Below are 16533 nucleotides of genomic sequence, written 5' to 3' on the forward strand. Positions count from 1 at the left end.
TGGCTGTGCCGTGCTTTCTCTGTGCACTGGGCAGGAAGATGGGGGTGGGGGGTGGGCACAGCCGGGCTCCATGCTCGGAATTCCGTGGCCTCATTGCTGCTCGGGTGGCTGAAAGCCTCCGGGTTCTGGTGTGCTCAATGCCCCCGAGAGTGCACGACCCCCTGGAGCTGCTCGTGCCCCATGCAGGGCCACCACCATAGTGGGGATCACGGGGATTTCAGCAGCTGAGGTGCAACTGTCTGCCCCCACCCCAGGGGTTGAGGGTGATGGTATCGGTGGGGATCATTCTGGGATCGGTGGGGCCCAGCACTGGGATGCTTCAGTCCCAAATTTACCTGGACTCGACACAAACAAAGCCAGTGCCGGGGGCGTAGCTGGCAGCGAGCGCCGTACGGGGCGGGGATTGATGCCGGTGCCAGGCCTGCGAGCCACGGCGCCCGCCCATGAGTCACCCGGGGACACTGACGCAGCCGCTCCGTCAGCGGGAAGGCCGTCCCTGCTCCGCCGTCGCCGCTCCCCCGGCTCTGTTGGGGATGCGCGGCCGCCGCCTCCCAGCTCCCCGCGCGGTTATCATCCCCGCCGCTCCGCTCTCCCGCATCACCGCTCGCCCGCCCGCACCGCGGTGACGTGCGCTGGTTGCCGAGGAGGACCCTGCCCGCCTTCGCTCCCCGCCATCAAACTTTGCTCCTCCGCACCGGCGCTGCTCGCACATGGCACCCCACGGCTGAACCCACCGCTCGTCCATCCCGGCCATGTGTCCTCGGTGCCCCGGTGGAGATGAAGCAGCGATGATGGCCGCCGGTGGGACCCTCCGTCCCCGCAGACCGGACCAGGGGCAGCCGGGGGAACGACCGCCGCTACGGCTGGTGCTCACCGTCGCGGCGTGGCTGGGCACCGGCACCGCTCTGGCCGGCCTCAACAAATGGATTTTCGCCGCCCACGGTTTCCGCTACCCGCTGCTGCTCTCCTCCCTGCACATGCTGGCGGCCGTGGCTCTGGGCTACCCGCTGGGCTGGGTACGAGGACCGCCGCCGCCCGTCCGGCCCCGCGCACGGATCTACCTGCTGAGCCTCACCTTCTGCGGCAGCGTGGCTTTGGGCAACCTGGGGCTGAGCCTGGTGCCGCTGGACGCAGCTCAGGCCGTGCATGCCACCGCCCCGCTGGCCACCCTGCTGCTGTCGGCGCTGCTGCGGGGCCGCCGGCACCATCCGCTGCAATACGCGGCCATGGGACCGGTTTGCGCCGGGGCTGTGTGCAGCATCGCCGGAGGTGTCCGCTTCCACCAGCCCGGGGGCTGCGTCCTCCTGGCTGCCACCGTCCTGCGTGCCCTCAAGTCGCTGCAGCAGAGTAAGTGCCGCCTGTCTGCCCTCGGGATGTCCCGGTGATGCTGCACCAGGGATGTGCCAGCACTTGTGGCACCACAACCGTCGTGGTGCTCTGGGCCCCAGGGATGCTCTTGGTGTCACTGTTGCTCCCTCTAGCCCTGTCCCAGCATCACCTGGTGGCCCTGCTGTCACCCCTTGGCCCCAGCGCCACCCCCTGCCTGCCCCATGTCCTGTTCCACCCCTTCCCCAGTGTCACCCCAATCCCAGCATCGCCCACTGTCACCTCGGTGTGACCACCTTGTTCCCCTGCCCTCCGGTCTGTGCCTGCTCCTGGTCCCATCCCCATCCTATCCCTGTCCCATCCCAATCCCAACCACCATCCCACCCCCATCCCTTCATCCCCATCCCCTGCATGTCCCCATGTGGAGCTGCACTGTCCCCACTCAGGGCCCCTGGCCATGGATGGAGAAGTGGAGCCACCCAGGCCATGATGTCCTTGGCAGGCGGTGGGGAGAAGCACCCTGACCACACTGTTTTTTTGGAGGGCTGGGAGCATTTCCTCCACCCATGACTCACATGGGCATCACTGCTGTGGCCACAACCCATGACTCACAGGGCTATGGGACGGGGATGGGGATGGAATGGGGTTTGGGAGGGAAATAGGGATGAGGATGAAGGTGGGATGACTTTGGGATTAGGATGTGGGTGGGGACAGGGTGGAATAGCCTGGGAACTTATGTGTCACCTCTGGCCCCATCATGGGCACTGTGGTGAGATGAGAGCTGAGCATGTGCCACCCTGGACTCACTCACCCCCAGTGCCATGGGATGCCGGGGTGGGCTGAGGGCACCTCCTCTCCTAGTGATTTTTGGGCTGTTTTACCCCAGCAGGAGCTCTATCTAACTCTGCCCTGTCCCCCCCAGGCCTGCTGCTGCAGGAGGGCCGCCTGGACGCCGTGTCCCTGCTGTGCCTCACCGCCCTGCCCAGCTTCTGCCTGCTCTTTGGGGCAGCCGTGGCACTGGAGGTGGCCCCGGCGTGGCAGGGCGTGCTGCGCTACGACGGCTCGCTTTGGGGCTGCGTGCTGCTCAGCTGCCTGGGCTCCGTTCTCTACAACCTGGCCAGTTTCTGCGTCCTGTCCCTCACCTCCGCCCTCACCATCCACCTTCTGGGCAACATCACGGTGGTGGGCAACCTGCTGCTCTCCCGCCTGCTCTTCGGCAGCCGCCTGAGTGCCCTCAGCTACCTGGGCATCGCGCTGACGCTGGCTGGGATGTTCATGTACCAGCAGCCACAGCTCATTGCACGGCGCTGGGCCATGTGGCTGCAGCACTGACCCCCCCGGCACCAGTAGGGATGGAGGTGGTGGGATTTGTGTGTGGCGCAGCTCTGCGTGAGCTGGTGTGCAAGGCTCTGTTTGCACGTACGCGTGCTGGTGTGCTTGGCACCGAGAGCACAGGACTGTGCTGATTTGCACAGCTCTGCGTGCACTGGTGTGTGCATGGCACTGTGTGCACACGTATGCTGCAGTGCATCTGTGTGCTTGGCACTGCGTGCACAAAACTGTGCTGATTTGCACAGCTCTGCGTGCACCGGTGTGCATGGCACGGTGTGCATGCATATGTGCTGGGGTGCACAGCACTGTGTGTGTGCTGTGTGCGTGTGCAGGTGTGCAAGGCAGTGCGTCCATGTGTGAGTGCTGGTGTGTGTGGCACTGTTTGCACACATTTATGCTGGTGTGCATGGCACGGTGCCAGCATGTGTGTGCTGGTGTGTGTGGCAACGTGCACATGTGTGTGCTGGTGTGCACAACCCCTCTGTAGCACATCTGTGTTGGTGTGCGTGGTACAATATGCCCACAAGTATGCTGGTGTGCACAGCTCTGTGTCCTCATGCAGGTGCTGGTGTGCATAGCAATGTATGCACATGCGTGTTTGGTGTGCACACTGTGCAAGCACATATGTTGGTCCATGTGGCCACGTGCATGCTCAGTGCGTGCGTGTTCTGGACACACAAGCATTTGTGTGCACAGCTCTGTGCGTGGGGCACACATGTGCTGTTGTGCACAGGCTCTGCAGGTGTGAGTGTGTCTCTGCACGTGGCAGTGTGTGCAAGGAGTGTGTGAGTGTTGGTGCGTGAAGGTTCCACGTGTGCAAGCAGGTCCCATACATGTGGGCACGTGTGCTGCTGGGCAGTCTATGCGTGTGGAGTGTTGTGCAGATGTGTGCTGGTGTGCACAGACTGTGTGTCCATGCACAGTTTTGTGCATGAGAGCATGAACCTGTCAGTGCGTGCACAAGTGTCTGTGCACAAATGTGTGTGTGCAGATCCTTACAGGGGGGGATGCATGCACAAGCTGCTGCACACAGGCTCAGTGTGTGCACAGATTCTGTGTGTGCCAGCACATTTCTGTGTATGTGCACATGTGCACATCACTACTGAGCTCTGCTGGGTGGAGTGAGCCTGGTGCACGTGTGCACACAGCTCGTGACCCCATGGGACAGAGGGTGTTGGACCCTTAAGGTGCCACCTCAATGCTGGTGTTCCCAATGTTGTCACCCTCCTGCTGTCAGTGATGGCACGGTGGACACGTTGGACACTGATGCACACCCACATGTATTCCCCAGGAGGTGCAGTGGCACTGGGACAGCTCTGAAATAAAGCTCTATTTTTGTCATACTCCATTCTTGGCTGCCATGACCTCGCACCCAGACCATCTGAGCCCCCGCTCCCAGTGGAGGCTGTGACAAGAGACTTCAGCCTGAGCCACCTCGCATGTGCTGGGGCTCCGGACTCAAATGCTGTCTTTCTTCCACCTGTTGGGATGGTGAGTCTTGAGGCTGCTTGCAGAAATACCCTGGGAACAGCTCCTTCCCAGCAGGGCCACCATAGTGCCACAGGGCCACAGCCATTGTGCCAGCTTCCCAAGGGCTGGAGTGGTGCCCATCCCACAAAGTGCCCAAGGGGCACTGAGCTATCAGAACCAGCCTGTGCCCTTACCAAGGGCTTGGCAGGACAAGCTGTGTCCGTCCCTCTGCCTGTTTGCTTTTAGGGCTCAGATTTCAGAGGCTTTTCCATAGCAGGAAGGACGAGATGGCGTTTTGGGTTTCCTTCTGAAGGGCAAACCACACTGTGGACATCAGGAAAAGCCCCCAGCACAGCCTTGCACACACACTGACCTCAGGGGCTGGAAGAGCAGGACTGGGCCAGGATCCTACTGCACCATGTCTTTGCCTGGTCTGCCCTCTTTTTAACACTTTGTAGTGCTGTTGGCTGTCCCCTCTTTGAGTATTTCAGGCCATGACCTCAGCCTGGTGGCATTCCTGATGTTGGGGTGTCCCAAAGGGGCACAGGCATGGGGCAGCTCCTGACTCCATCCCTGCAGAAGGCAGTGAGCTGCCATGTCTCCATGCCCTCTGACACCCCCATGGCTCTTGTGTCCCCAGTGTGGGGACTTTACCATCTCTTCCAGCCCCTTCTAAGAGTGCACCATTGAAATGTTCTGTACAGGGATTAGCTGCTGCCCCAGGGTAAGGCTGTGCTAGCAGGGAGGGATCTGCAGATGGGAGGCAGCAGGGACAAAGTCTGGCTGAGTAAATGCTGTCCCTCTGTCACATGCTGGGTGATGCTCCTGAAGTGGGGGGTGAGACCACACCTGCACTGCTGCATCCAAGCCTGGGGAATCTGGTAGGGGAGGAAGAGGGGTCAGCAGCAAGGAGCAGGATGTCATAGGTCACTCCCAGCACTGCACTGCACTGCACTCCCAGCACTCCTGGCCTCTCCCAACCACAGCAGAAGAACAGATTTTGGTCTGCTGTGTCAGGACCCAGAGTCATATCCCAATTAGGAAAAACAAACATTGGTACTGTTCTGAACTCCCTGAGTTGCAGCTAGATTCTGCCCTGTTTTATAAGCACAGCTTGTGCTGAAATAAAACAACACCAGCACGTGACGAGTGGCTTCAGTATTGCCAACGGGACCATGGCATGAATGATGCTGTATGGCCTTACTTACATGGGCTCTGCTCACAGCCCCGTCCCTCCTCCTGTAGCTGCAGAGACTCCAACCACTGGCAGACAACGAGAGTTTATTTCCGAGCTCTGCTGCAACTCCACCTTCTGCTTCCCCTGATTCCCAGCTGGGCCACACTCAGAACATCATCCTCGCTTCCCTTTCATAAATGTCAGGTATCATCCCAAAGGGTGAGTGGACCATGTGGACGGTGTTGATGCCAAACAGCAAATACTCGTAGTGGATGAGCTGCCGCCAGAAGCCGTTGTTGGGCCGGATGATGGGCCGGCACGAGCGGACCCAAGCGTGAGCACTGGCCAGTGACATGGCGTGGTGCTTCATCAGGTAGGCTATGCAGACGGTGGCTGAGCGGCTCACCCCGGCTGCGCAGTGCACCAGCGTGCGGCCCCCGCGCTCACCCACACTGCGGATCAAGTCGGCAACGGAGTTGAAGCAGGCAGAGATGCGGGCTGTGGGGGTGTCGGCCACCGGGATGCGTAGGTAATCAATGCCAGGGTGAAACATGTTGGCCAACTCAAGGGAGACGTTGATGATGGTGGTGATGCGGTTGGCAGCCAGGAGCTGTGCGTTGCCTGCAGCCATGCCGTCGCTGAGGTAGAGGCAGGGGGTGATGCGGGACAGCCTGTGCCTATGGAGGTGCAGCGCGGCTGTCATAGCCCGCGCCTTCGTCGAGCAGCAGTGGCCACTGCTGCTCCTCCTTCTTCCCTGGGAAACAAACAGTGTCGAGTGTAAGTGCAAAGATGGCCACATACAGAGCGTAGGCTGAAGGGGACCTTAAAGATCATCTAGTTGCAACCTCCCTGCAATGAGCTGGTTGCCAGCCATTAGATTACACTGCCTAGAGCTCCATCCAACCTGGCCTTGAATGCCTCCAGGAATGGGGCATCCACAGCTTCTCTGGGCAGCCTGTTCCACCATGGACAGTTCCTCCCCTCATCCTTGGCCATGACCAACCCACATGGATGCTTCTCATTAAGCCATCATTAATGAGGCTTTGCCTCATTTTTGAACCCAGCCCCCAGTATGGCTCACAGTGGGAACACTACCATGAGTACATGGAGCAGGACTAGCCTGAGCTGGGGCATGGCCAGCCCTGTCTCCAGTGTCCTGTGTCGTGTTCCCTGTTCTCTGTCACCTGCCAGCCCCACACTGCAGTGGCTGGGCCGTATTCCCCACTCCACTGATTCCATGGTAGCGCTGCATGCACAATGGGGGGCGTGGGGCCATGGAGGAGCTGGGTGGTGTGCGGCCCCGTGTCACCTTCTTCCCACCACCCGAGAGCAGGGAGCCCACCAGGGCCTGGTGAGGGGGTGAGGGACCCTTCATACTGCTCTGGGGGTGGTAGGACTCCTCACACTAGCATAGCTCTCAAAACTGCTGGGGGCTGTGAGGCTCCTTCATGCCATTGTGGAATTGATGGGACCCCTTCACACTGGTTGGGATTGGTGGGACCCTTCACACCAATATGGGGATGGGAGGACTGCCTCATACTATTCTAGAGGTGGTGGGATCTCCTCATATAGTTTGGAGGCTTAGAACACACCGATCTGAGGCTGTGGAACCCCTCACACTAGTATGGGGATGGTGGGACCCCTCACATCATCGTGTGGATTGTGGGACCCCTCCCACTGGTTGGGATCCATGGGACCCCTCACACCAGATTAGAGATGGTGTAACCCGTTACACAACCACACCAGGTCTGCATGCACCCCAAAAAAGGCATTGCTTGTACCCCACTCTGTGTGACCTGATCTCCCTTTGCTCGAAGCAGCTGTGTGGACTTTGACATCAGGCTGGGTGACCATGAGCTCCGCAGCTCCCTGTCCCGATCATCTGGCCGCTCCAGCCACCATACCCTGCTGCTCCTGGAGAAGAAGGTGATAACTTCCCTCCCCTGGGCTGCCATCCTGCCAGCATAGGGGAGGGCTTGCTCTGCTCTCTGCTGTGTTTTGGAGGCTGTGCTTTGGAAAAAAAAGGAGGGAGTTCCTCATCCCCTGGCAGCAAGAGCCACAGATGACGAACGGCTGAAGAATGTCTTGTGCAAACGCTTTGCTCCCAGTTCCTCAGAACCCTGAAATCATCACTTCAGCCCTTAAATCTTCAGCCTGCCAGGTCCAAATGCAGATGCCAGGGGCTTTATCTGCTTTGGGGCTCTACACAGCAAAGAGGGAAACAAATACTGGAGTGGTCAGACCGAATCTGCCCTTAGATGTCATTCCTAAAATAGCCCTTCGATGAGACATAGGCAACATGTTGACACCTGTCCTCCCAGGAATGGGAATGAGTCAAAGGTTTTACATCATCTCAGCTGCCTGATTGGCCCTTTAGGGCCTCGTGCTTTGAGCAGTGATGAGTTTGAGAGCCATGGCAGGTGAGACGCCCTCTCCTGCAGGAAGTGGGGATGCCAGGTCAAGTCGATTACGATTTAGGGTGTCGTCAGGCAGAGCTGGACACTGACATGTTGAGGATCCTCATCAGCAGCCTCACAGGACGGAGCTGAGATGTCTTTTCCTCTGTTCACCATTCCCTCATTCCTGAACCAGGGCTGATGGTCACCTGTGTGCTCTGTGCCCAGCAGAACATGTAGTGTTATGGGTTTCAAGGAGCTGGGGCAGCACAGCTGCTGTGAGTGAATTAGCACGAGTGTATCAGCAAAACCAGTGCTGCTTTGGTAGATGGGCAGCTCCTGCAGTGTGGCACTGAAGGACATGGTTAGCTGGCATGGTGGGGATGGGTTGGGGGTGGACTTGGTGATCTTGGAGGTCTTTTCCGACCTTAATGATCCTATGATTCCATTTTTTTATTTTTATTTTTTTAATCAGATCAATGTTTAAAGTGATATTTATGGATTTTGGAGCTTCTTTGGAGCTTTGAGGTCACCTTTGTGGCAGGGAGGGATCTGGCAGGATGTCTTCCTTCATAGAGACAAGCACTTTCTTAAAGGTAAAGCACTTGGAAGAGGCCAAAAAGAAGATTGAACATTACCACCAACAGCTGCAGCAGCAATTTGTGAAAGAGCAGGAGAGAAAAACAGCACGGTGGAAGAAGGCATCAGAAAGGTTTGAAAAATCTCTGGAGGTGTTCAGCCGCAGAGGTAGAAAGCCGTCTGCCCCTGCTGCTGTGGCCAGGCTGCAAGCAAAGGGACATGGGCACAACGCTGCTGAGCCAGAAGGGGTTGGGAAAAACATCTAGAGAGCTCCTCCCGCAGGCTGTGCCGAACTGAATGCTTGGATTTTCAGCTAGTTCTTCCTGGAATCCAGTGCTCAGCCTGCTACAGCAATAAACTGCACCATCCCTTGTCATTGGATGTTACCCCTTTGATACAGATAAGGCTGTTTTTCTGGGGCATGGGCTGGGCAGCAGCACAGCTGTAAGAGGAAAAAAACCATTCCAAAGGATTGCTTTCCTCTGAGGCAATAGAACAGTAACGTAAAGCCACTAGAAGATTTTTTGGGGCTTGTCTTGGTCTCTCCTTCCTGTGCCTTTAGAGAGGATCCAAAACACGTGTCATGGCTGCTTGGATCAGAGAGTCAGAGGGTGCAGACAAACCCCTCACTGGAAAAAGAAGAAAGGTTGGTAACTTAAGGCAACTAGATAGGAAAAAAACAAGGAATGAGGTATTCTGCACCTCAAGGTGCAGAAGCAGGTGCAGAAGTTCAAGTAGAATTTATTGACTTTCCTCTGTCCTTATCCCAAACCAGGGATATTCAGAGTAAAGGTAGAATCCCCAAAGCAGGATGGAGGTCAGCTTGTGGACAAACCACAGCACTGAAGGTATTTACCCTGATTCCCCACCCTGGTTGCTGCAGTGCTGCAGCATAGAGTGTATTCTGCTTTTCCTTACAAGAGATTCATACGCTTGTTTTTAAAATGCTCAGCATCAGGACAGCGCACCTGGACGTAATAAATTTCTTCTTTCATGCTGGCACTGGGGACAGGCTGGTGTCTGCCTACATCGATTGGCTGGAGAGGCTCTATAAAGAAAGAAGCGTGGTGAAAAATATGGAAATGCCAATAATGCAGCAGAGTTTTGGAGGAGCCTGGAGGCTGTTAGACTGGGGTGGCCTCTGCTGGCTGCCCCTGGGTCTTCCTTGTTGGAAACCACTGGGAGAAATGGGCAAGTTTAGTGCGTGTGGGCTTCTGAGATTGGTCCAGACACCTGCGTGATCAAATCGTGCCGGCGCTGCACCCTTGGCACGTTGGGTCTGGGCGCTGGCTGATCCCCAGACCTGGTCGTGCAGGGGCTGCTGGCAAGGCTTCGTGCTCCGATCTCAGCGCCCTGATAGTTCTGCTGCCTGCAGAGGGTGCTGGTGGCTGAGGCTGGAGCCGAGGGCAGGATAAATCCCAACAGCAGCCAGCGCTGCCACCCAGCCCAGGACCCGGCTGCCACCTGTAGCAGCAGGCAGGCAGAGATGTGCACGATGCCTTCCCTCGCCCAAGAGGCTGCAGGGCCAGCAGGTGCAGCACTGCTCAGACCAGCTGCTCTGCCCAAAGCGCCACGTGGGCAGCAGCGGGTGTGGGCAGGCTGACAGCTGGGAGCCACTTGGTTCATGGAATCGTAGGCCGGAAAAGACCGCTAAGATCACGTAGTCCGACTGCTGACCGAGCCCCGCCACGTCCCTCAGTGCCACATCTCCGTGCTTCTGGAAACCCGCCGCGAACAGCGACTTCAGCCATTGCGCCTGAACCCACCCGCTGCCACCGCCCCCAAAATGGCCGCCCGGCTACGTCACGGCCTCTCCTCGCTTTTCATTGGATAATAGCACTGCCCGTCAAGCGAGCGAAGACGCTGAGTGGTTTCAAGGTGTCGGGAAAGAGCCCGCCCCGCCCACGGGTTGCCTAGCGACCGGGGGACGCCGGCGGCAGCGCGGTCCGGTCGGCAGCGAGCGAAGCGTGAGGGAGCGCGGCTCCGTACCGCCCTTCTGTCGGCCGCACAGACTGCGAGCCTCCTCTCACAGCCTTCCGAGGGTTGCAGAGCTGCAGTCTGATCTCTGCCTCAGCTGCTGCTTAGGAGCTGGGAGCTCTCACCGCACCGGCTTGAAAGCCAGGAGCCCCTTGCTGCCGTCCCGCCGCTGTGCTCACGGCCGTGGCTGCTTACAGCCTCCTGGGGCAGCGGTCAGCCCTGCTGGCAGCGCCGTGCCTTCGTGGCCGTACACCGAGGGCCTGTGTAGGAGATGCTGTGTCTCTTCTAGACCTGAAAACAATGAAGTCCCCGCGTGTTTAATGGGAGCTGTGTTCCAGTGCTCCGAGTATCAGTGCAGGACGCAAAGGAAAGAAACAAATCCCTGGCAATGGGCACAGGGGCTGCAGAGAAGGCAATGATGGCAGCAGACGCCGTGAAGGTGTCAGATCTGCGGTGGTTGAAACCTAATAGCATTGAGACAGAAAAAATCCTATCCGTCTTGGATGAGACGATTGCCAAGCTGGAGCTGAGCTCCCTGATCCCACGTATTATCGGCTCTCTGGACAGGTTTGCTGATCTGCTGGGACCTGAGATCACAGCCAACCTGGTGGAGTACCAGAAGCTTTCAAAGCAAATGGAGCAGCTGCTCGTTGCTGCTGAAGAAGAGGACGCTGCAAATCAAAGGGGCTCTCTCCACTTGCTGGGACAACATCTGAAATGTTCTGTTAGAAATATCTTGAGACTCCTGTTGGCCACCCCTTCACTTTGTAAGGCTCTGAAATATGAAGCATGGGCAAGAGAGCCAGCAAGAGAGCCAGCAACTGAAGCGTTTATCAAAGCCTTTGGGGAGTTCAGGAATTTCATGCTTGAGCGACTCCTGACTAGTCCTACAAAAGAGGAAGAAACGGTTCGGCTCATGGAAAACATCTCCCTCCGGATCAACAAAAACACTGAAACAATCACAGCTTTGCAGGCAGAACTGGCAGCAGCAATCAGGACCCGAGATGAGGAGGTATGACAGTGTGAGAATATGTTTTCTGACAAAGGGTCACTGAAGCAAAACTTCAGTAAGATGAAAAACGATCCCTTTCTTGCAGGTCCTAAAGAGGAGGTTCCAGAAATGATTTCTAAATTGGATTCTAAATATAATTTGAAAATGTTTATTGAATGCTTCATGTTTAAAGTTGGCATGTTTTGAAACTCACAAGCCAACTTCAATGGCACAAGTTACTGAGCTTTAAAAGGAGCTGCAGGACAGGCACAAATTACTGCAGTAGTATTTCAGCAGGGTTACAGTGTCAGCTGCCAGGGAGAGGCTCCATTCACTGCTGATGAAATGTTGGAAAGTCATTCCAGGGAGAGATTATTCTGATTAAAATCTATTTTTTCATGCCAGCACTGCCTTCACTCTTAAAACTAATATTTCTGAGACTTCCAACTCTAATACTAGCTACCTTGGAGCATTTATAATTAATGTGTGATGATATAATTTCTTTTTTTTTTCTTTTTTTTTTTTTTCCCAGTGAAGGCAGCTGAGGTATGGATTAACTAATGGGCATTTCCCAGGCTCTTTTCGTGAGTCCGTGGGCTGAGCCAGAATTCAAGCCCTGGACTCCTGACAAGCAATCCCTTGTTTTATGTGTGTGCTTGTCTTCTTTCTGCAGGAGGGGTCAGAAGGGAAGGTTTTGTCTCAGGCTCACTGCACTGAATGGTTCTGATGGAGACGAGGGCCTGCTTTTCTCATTCCCTACCACCCCTTGGAGATCTGTGAATTGAGACACATGAGATTTTTATGTGCAGTTTGGCAGCTTGTCAGTGCATAACAAGCAAGTGTGTTTCACTGCTCCCAGCTGAGGATCTCTCTTAGAGGCAGCCATCTGAGCTGTGTCCACCAGGCAGTCATTCCAAGCCTTACCTGAAACCAAAGGGATGATCTTGGCTGCTCTAGAGACAAGGCAGGCTTCTTCAGCCTGCAGTGTGAGTCTGACACTCACCTCCACCTTTGCAACTGTGTCTTTCTTCTCCTGACCACTTTATGTTTCACCTGCACACCCTGATGACATTTCCTTCTGGTTTTCTGTGTCTAGATTCAGAACAAAGACAATATGATCAAAGATCTCAAAAACAGCATGGAAGTTCTAGATGAATGCTCCAAGAACAACATCCTGCAGGTCAAGCAGGAAGGTGAAAAACAGCAAAAAGAAGAGCTGCGAGCTTCCCAGGCCAGGTGTGCCAGGCTACAGCAGGACATTCAGCAGCTAGAAGAACAGCTCAATAAGCAGGTGCTGGAGCATCGAGCATCAGAGTTGGCTCTCAGAAAGGTAAATGGTAAAACCTGTTGTAGAGCTGCTTGGACTGGCTGCAAGTGATTATTTTGTTCCTGCCATTTCCTGGATGCACATGCTGTTTGTCAGAGTGTACCTGTGCTGTCCTCATGCTCTGCTGATTTCAGCAGAAAGCAAGCCTGCAGTGCTGCTGGGAAGTAGCCTGCTCACAGTTCCTCCTCTTGTTACCTGAGCTACCTCTGGAAACTCCCCTGAATAGTGCTGTGACACTGCACGATGGAGAGGTTGTGCTCTAGTTGGAGTTCAGAGGCTGTGCAGTTGACAAAGCATCAAATGCAGGTTAGAGCCACAGTTCAAAATCCAAGCTATCCAACTGCAGCTCTTTTAATGCAGTGGCTTTATCAGCCTTTTTTTTATTTATTTATTTATTTTTATTTTTTGAGGCAGCCAGGCTGTTGCAGTGATTGTTGCGAGGAGTTGCTCAGCTCATACAGAGAGATTTACTGACCACAGAGATTCTTCTTTCCCTTTCCTTAACATGTGCTGTACCCCTGATTGGCCTGAAATTAACTTTGTCGTGCCAATAGCTGAGAAGTGCCTCATCTGACCTATGATGGCTTGGAACCCCGTGGGCCAGTGTCATACAGGAAATCATGTGGCTTGTGGTGGGCTCTGGTTGATCTATCTCTCACAGAGTACAAATACAGCATACTTGGTTATAGTACAAGGTTAGGCTGCTGTAAAACTGTCTTATACCTAGAAATACCTCTTAGATTTAAGAGACTCCATATTTGTAGGGCTTTCATGTTTACCATTTCTCTATTACTTCAGTTCTAGGGTGGTTGCCCCAGTTTGTTGATGACTTGCCTCATTCCATGAGAGGTTTTCATTTCCTACCACAGAACACACCTTTCTTATGGGTTTCAATCCTCAGCCCTCATCCAGCTCTGTACTATAGAGCAAATAGGGTGTTTTTGGACTCAGGCAATGGAGGTCTGTTCCATAAGAATCTCCAAATCAGGAACAAAATATAGGTCAGCTGAAACAAGCTTGCCACAAAGAGGAGATATTCTACTCAAATACAATGATGCTAGAGCTCAAAGCTATGATGCTGTTTTCTAACTCAGGATTTTACACAGAATCATGGAGTCACAGGGATTGGAAGGGACCTCTAGAGGTCATCTAGTCCAACCCCACTGCTAAAGCAGGTTCCCTACAGCAGGAACAGGAAAACATCCAGGTGGGTTTTGAGTATCTCCAGAGAAGGAGATTCTGCCACCTCTGGGAAGCTTATTTCAAAGTCCAGAAGTCCTTTCTCATTTCCAGTTTGTGCTCACTGCCCCTTATCCTGTCACTGGGCACCACCAAAAAGAGCCCTGGCTCCATCCCCTTGACACCACCCCTTAGATACCATAGGCATTGGTAAGACCCCTCTTAGCCTTCTCTTCTCCAGGGTTCTCAGCCTTTCCACATAAGGGAGATACTCTGTGCTTCTCATCATTTTTGTGGCCCTCTGCTGGACTCTCTCCAGCAGTTCCATGTCTGCCTCGAAGTGGTGAGCCCTGAACTGGACACAGTGCTCTGGATGTGGCCTCCCCAGGGCAGTGCAGAGGGAAGCAGAACCTCCTTTGACCTGCTGGCCACATTCTTTGTAATATACTCTGAGATACCATTGTCCTTTTTGGCTCCCAGGGTACATTGCTGGCTCATGGTCACCTTGCTGTCCACTAGGACACTCAGGTCCTTCTCTACAGAACTCCTTTGCAGCAGCTCAGCCCTAACCTGTACTGATGTGCACAGTTTTTCCTCCCTGGGTATAGGATTCTGTTGTTGAACTTCATCGGGTTCCTCTCTGCCCAACTCTCAGCCTGTCCAAGTCTGGCTGAAGGCAACACAGCCTTATGGTGTGTCAGCCACTCCTCCCAGCTTTGTATCACCAAGCTTCAAGTGCCTGCAAGTAACCTATCTTGTTTTGTTTCAGAGAAAATGCAGAGTGGAGACGGAAATTCTGAACTGGGTCCAGGCATATGACACAGACATGGCAGAAAAACAGGTATCCTCTCAAAAGCACTTTGCTCTGACACATTCAGATAGATCCCTATTAAATGGACATTTGGCTCTCACACAGGAGGCTGTGGATGTGAGGGGCAGTTCTCCATTCAGTAGGAGTACGGGCATTAGAAAGTATCATTGTCCTAACTTTGTGTGGCAAAGTTCTCCACTGCTTTTATTTTAGAAAAGGTTGCATCCCATGCTGAATCCTGCAGAATCTGGGTGAAGATGAAGTGCCACGTTCTGTCAGACAAGTCCTCCTGCTGTTAGGGAACAGGGCTTTCACTTTTGCTTCAATTCTCAGTTCCGTTGGCCCTCAGTTCTGTTTCTATAATCATGCTTCTATATCCTCTGCCCCCCTCAAGAGATGTCAGTCAAGTGCTAAAAAACTTTACAGCCTGCATGCCACTGTCTTGGCATCCATGTTAAACACAGCATGCTGAAAAGTGTGTCAGCACTCCCTAACCTCACCTCTGAGATGGCCTGAATTACTTTCATGTACCTGGCCTTTTCACAGAGATGAACGAAAGCTACTGGATTATTGGCAAAATAAAATGTAGAGAGGGGTCTAGGATCTGTATGCTCATTCTTAGAAATGATCCTGTGATTCTTCCCTTGTCAAGTGTTTAGTAATGTCCAAGTGTTTTGGTTTTCTGTCTGCTGACTGGCTGGAGCATGATGTCCCAGCAGATTTGGGGCAGAAATTGCTAAGACACACATCCACATTGCTGGTTTCTGTAACCTTCCGCTCGGCATGGCTTGCTAAAGAAAAGGAATAAACTGCTGCTGAGTTCTGCAGTACAGTTAAACCATTAAAACCGCCTGTCCTTGGTGTTTTGCAAGCTGACACGATCTGACTTTTCAGTGGAACATTTTTTGCCCAGAGCATATGCAGGAGGGGCTCTGACTTGTGGCTCTGTCAGGCTCCCAGCTAAGGATGGATGCTGTCTACAATGCAGGGAGAACTAGGAGAGTATTTTTTCAGAGGAGAATGAAGACATTTGGACCTGGCTTCTCTTGAAATTCCGTGGGTACTGGGAACGTGCCTCCTTTTCAGTCCCTTTGGAAGGGTTCAACTCAGCTCCCATGGATTTGGAAGGGGTAAAAGAATCCTTACCTAGGAATGTATAGGGAGAAACTGCTGATTGCCCTCAATATCTCTGTATTTATGTATTGTCTTGGCAGGCTGAGTTTGAGGAGGTTCATGCTGCCTACACCAAGGAGAAGGCCGAGCTGTCCCTGCTGATGGAGAAACATGCTGTGCTTCTCCAGGAGTATTCCCAGATTGAGGAGGAGCGCAGGATAAATGAGGAGAAGAAGAAGCAGGCTTTGGAGAAATTGGCTGTCATGACCCGCGCTGCCACCCGCATCCAGGCCTTCTGGAGAGGCTACTTGATCCGGTCTATCTTCAAGCCAAAAAAGAAGAAGAAGAAGGGCAAGGGCAAGGGCAAAGACAAGAAGGAAAAGAAATAATCACAACATCTATTTTCTCTCCCGTCAAAGTAGCTGACTTCTTTGAGACAGAGCACTTCCAGATAAAAGCATTAGGGTTGAAATAGCATTTGCAGTAAGGCCCAAACAGTCCAGGGCTGGAGCTGCCTCACATAGTATAACAAAGTATTGGCATGAAGACATGTTTCACCATTTTAGGTTTAGCTTTGCTAGCTCTAAAAGATGGAGGAGGTCTTCTGGTGAAGGGGCTGGGCTAGGTGTATCAAACACTGGCTTCTCTCCAATTCTGTTGTTACTGAAGGTGGGAATAAAACTATTCCTAAAGGTAGGATGAAGTTTTTCACCTGGCTTGGTTTCGCCTTGTGTGCACTTGAGAGAATGTTTCCCTTTCCACAGGAAGAAGCTGCAGGATCACCACTGATCCACAAGAGAACTGACACAACAGTGCCAGTTTCAACAACATGCTTCTCCCTGGATTCTCCGCTTT

The 16533-nt window shown here is 53.9% G+C and overlaps 3 protein-coding genes across 3 annotated transcripts; 2 read left to right on the forward strand and 1 right to left on the reverse strand.

Annotated features, from left to right (window-relative positions):
• The first annotated feature begins 8 nt into the window (after nucleotides 1-8).
• SLC35E4 (solute carrier family 35 member E4) lies at nucleotides 9-8798 on the forward strand. The gene is made up of 4 exons (XM_031592155.2): nucleotides 9-1347; nucleotides 2249-6656; nucleotides 7126-7231; nucleotides 8298-8798. The coding sequence occupies exons 1-2, from the start codon at nucleotides 753-755 to the stop codon at nucleotides 2656-2658; spliced, it is 1005 nt and encodes a 334-aa protein (XP_031448015.2). The 5' UTR covers nucleotides 9-752; the 3' UTR covers nucleotides 2659-6656; nucleotides 7126-7231; nucleotides 8298-8798.
• On the reverse strand, nucleotides 5472-5936 carry DUSP18 (dual specificity phosphatase 18). The gene has a single exon (XM_031592157.2). It carries the CDS (start codon nucleotides 5934-5936, stop codon nucleotides 5472-5474), a length of 465 nt encoding a protein of 154 aa, XP_031448017.2.
• Nucleotides 8799-9431: 633 nt separating the features above from the next.
• Nucleotides 9432-16374, forward strand: DRC10 (dynein regulatory complex subunit 10). Its single transcript, XM_031592151.2, has 4 exons — nucleotides 9432-11269; nucleotides 12345-12578; nucleotides 14524-14595; nucleotides 15780-16374. Exons 1-4 carry the CDS (start codon nucleotides 10646-10648, stop codon nucleotides 16065-16067), a joined length of 1218 nt encoding a protein of 405 aa, XP_031448011.2. The 5' UTR covers nucleotides 9432-10645; the 3' UTR covers nucleotides 16068-16374.
• The last annotated feature ends 159 nt before the right edge of the window (nucleotides 16375-16533 follow it).

Source organism: Phasianus colchicus, chromosome 18, assembly GCF_987193195.1.
Source record: "Phasianus colchicus chromosome 18, bPhaCol1.hap1.1, whole genome shotgun sequence".
In the NCBI taxonomy this organism is placed as follows: domain Eukaryota; kingdom Metazoa; phylum Chordata; class Aves; order Galliformes; family Phasianidae; genus Phasianus; species Phasianus colchicus.

Bases quoted from the DNA above. Each gene is read 5' to 3' on its own strand.
- SLC35E4 (XM_031592155.2), top strand. From the start codon at position 753: ATGTGTCCTCGGTGCCCCGGTGGAGATGAAGCAGCGATGATGGCCGCC. The intron at 1,348-2,248 runs GTAAGTGCCGCC...TGTCCCCCCCAG, and splicing joins CCTCAAGTCGCTGCAGCAGA to GCCTGCTGCTGCAGGAGGGC.
- DUSP18 (XM_031592157.2), bottom strand. From the start codon at position 5,936: ATGGCTGCAGGCAACGCACAGCTCCTGGCTGCCAACCGCATCACCACC.
- DRC10 (XM_031592151.2), top strand. From the start codon at position 10,646: ATGGGCACAGGGGCTGCAGAGAAGGCAATGATGGCAGCAGACGCCGTG. The intron at 11,270-12,344 runs GTATGACAGTGT...TTCTGTGTCTAG, and splicing joins TCAGGACCCGAGATGAGGAG to ATTCAGAACAAAGACAATAT. The intron at 12,579-14,523 runs GTAAATGGTAAA...GTTTTGTTTCAG, and splicing joins CAGAGTTGGCTCTCAGAAAG to AGAAAATGCAGAGTGGAGAC.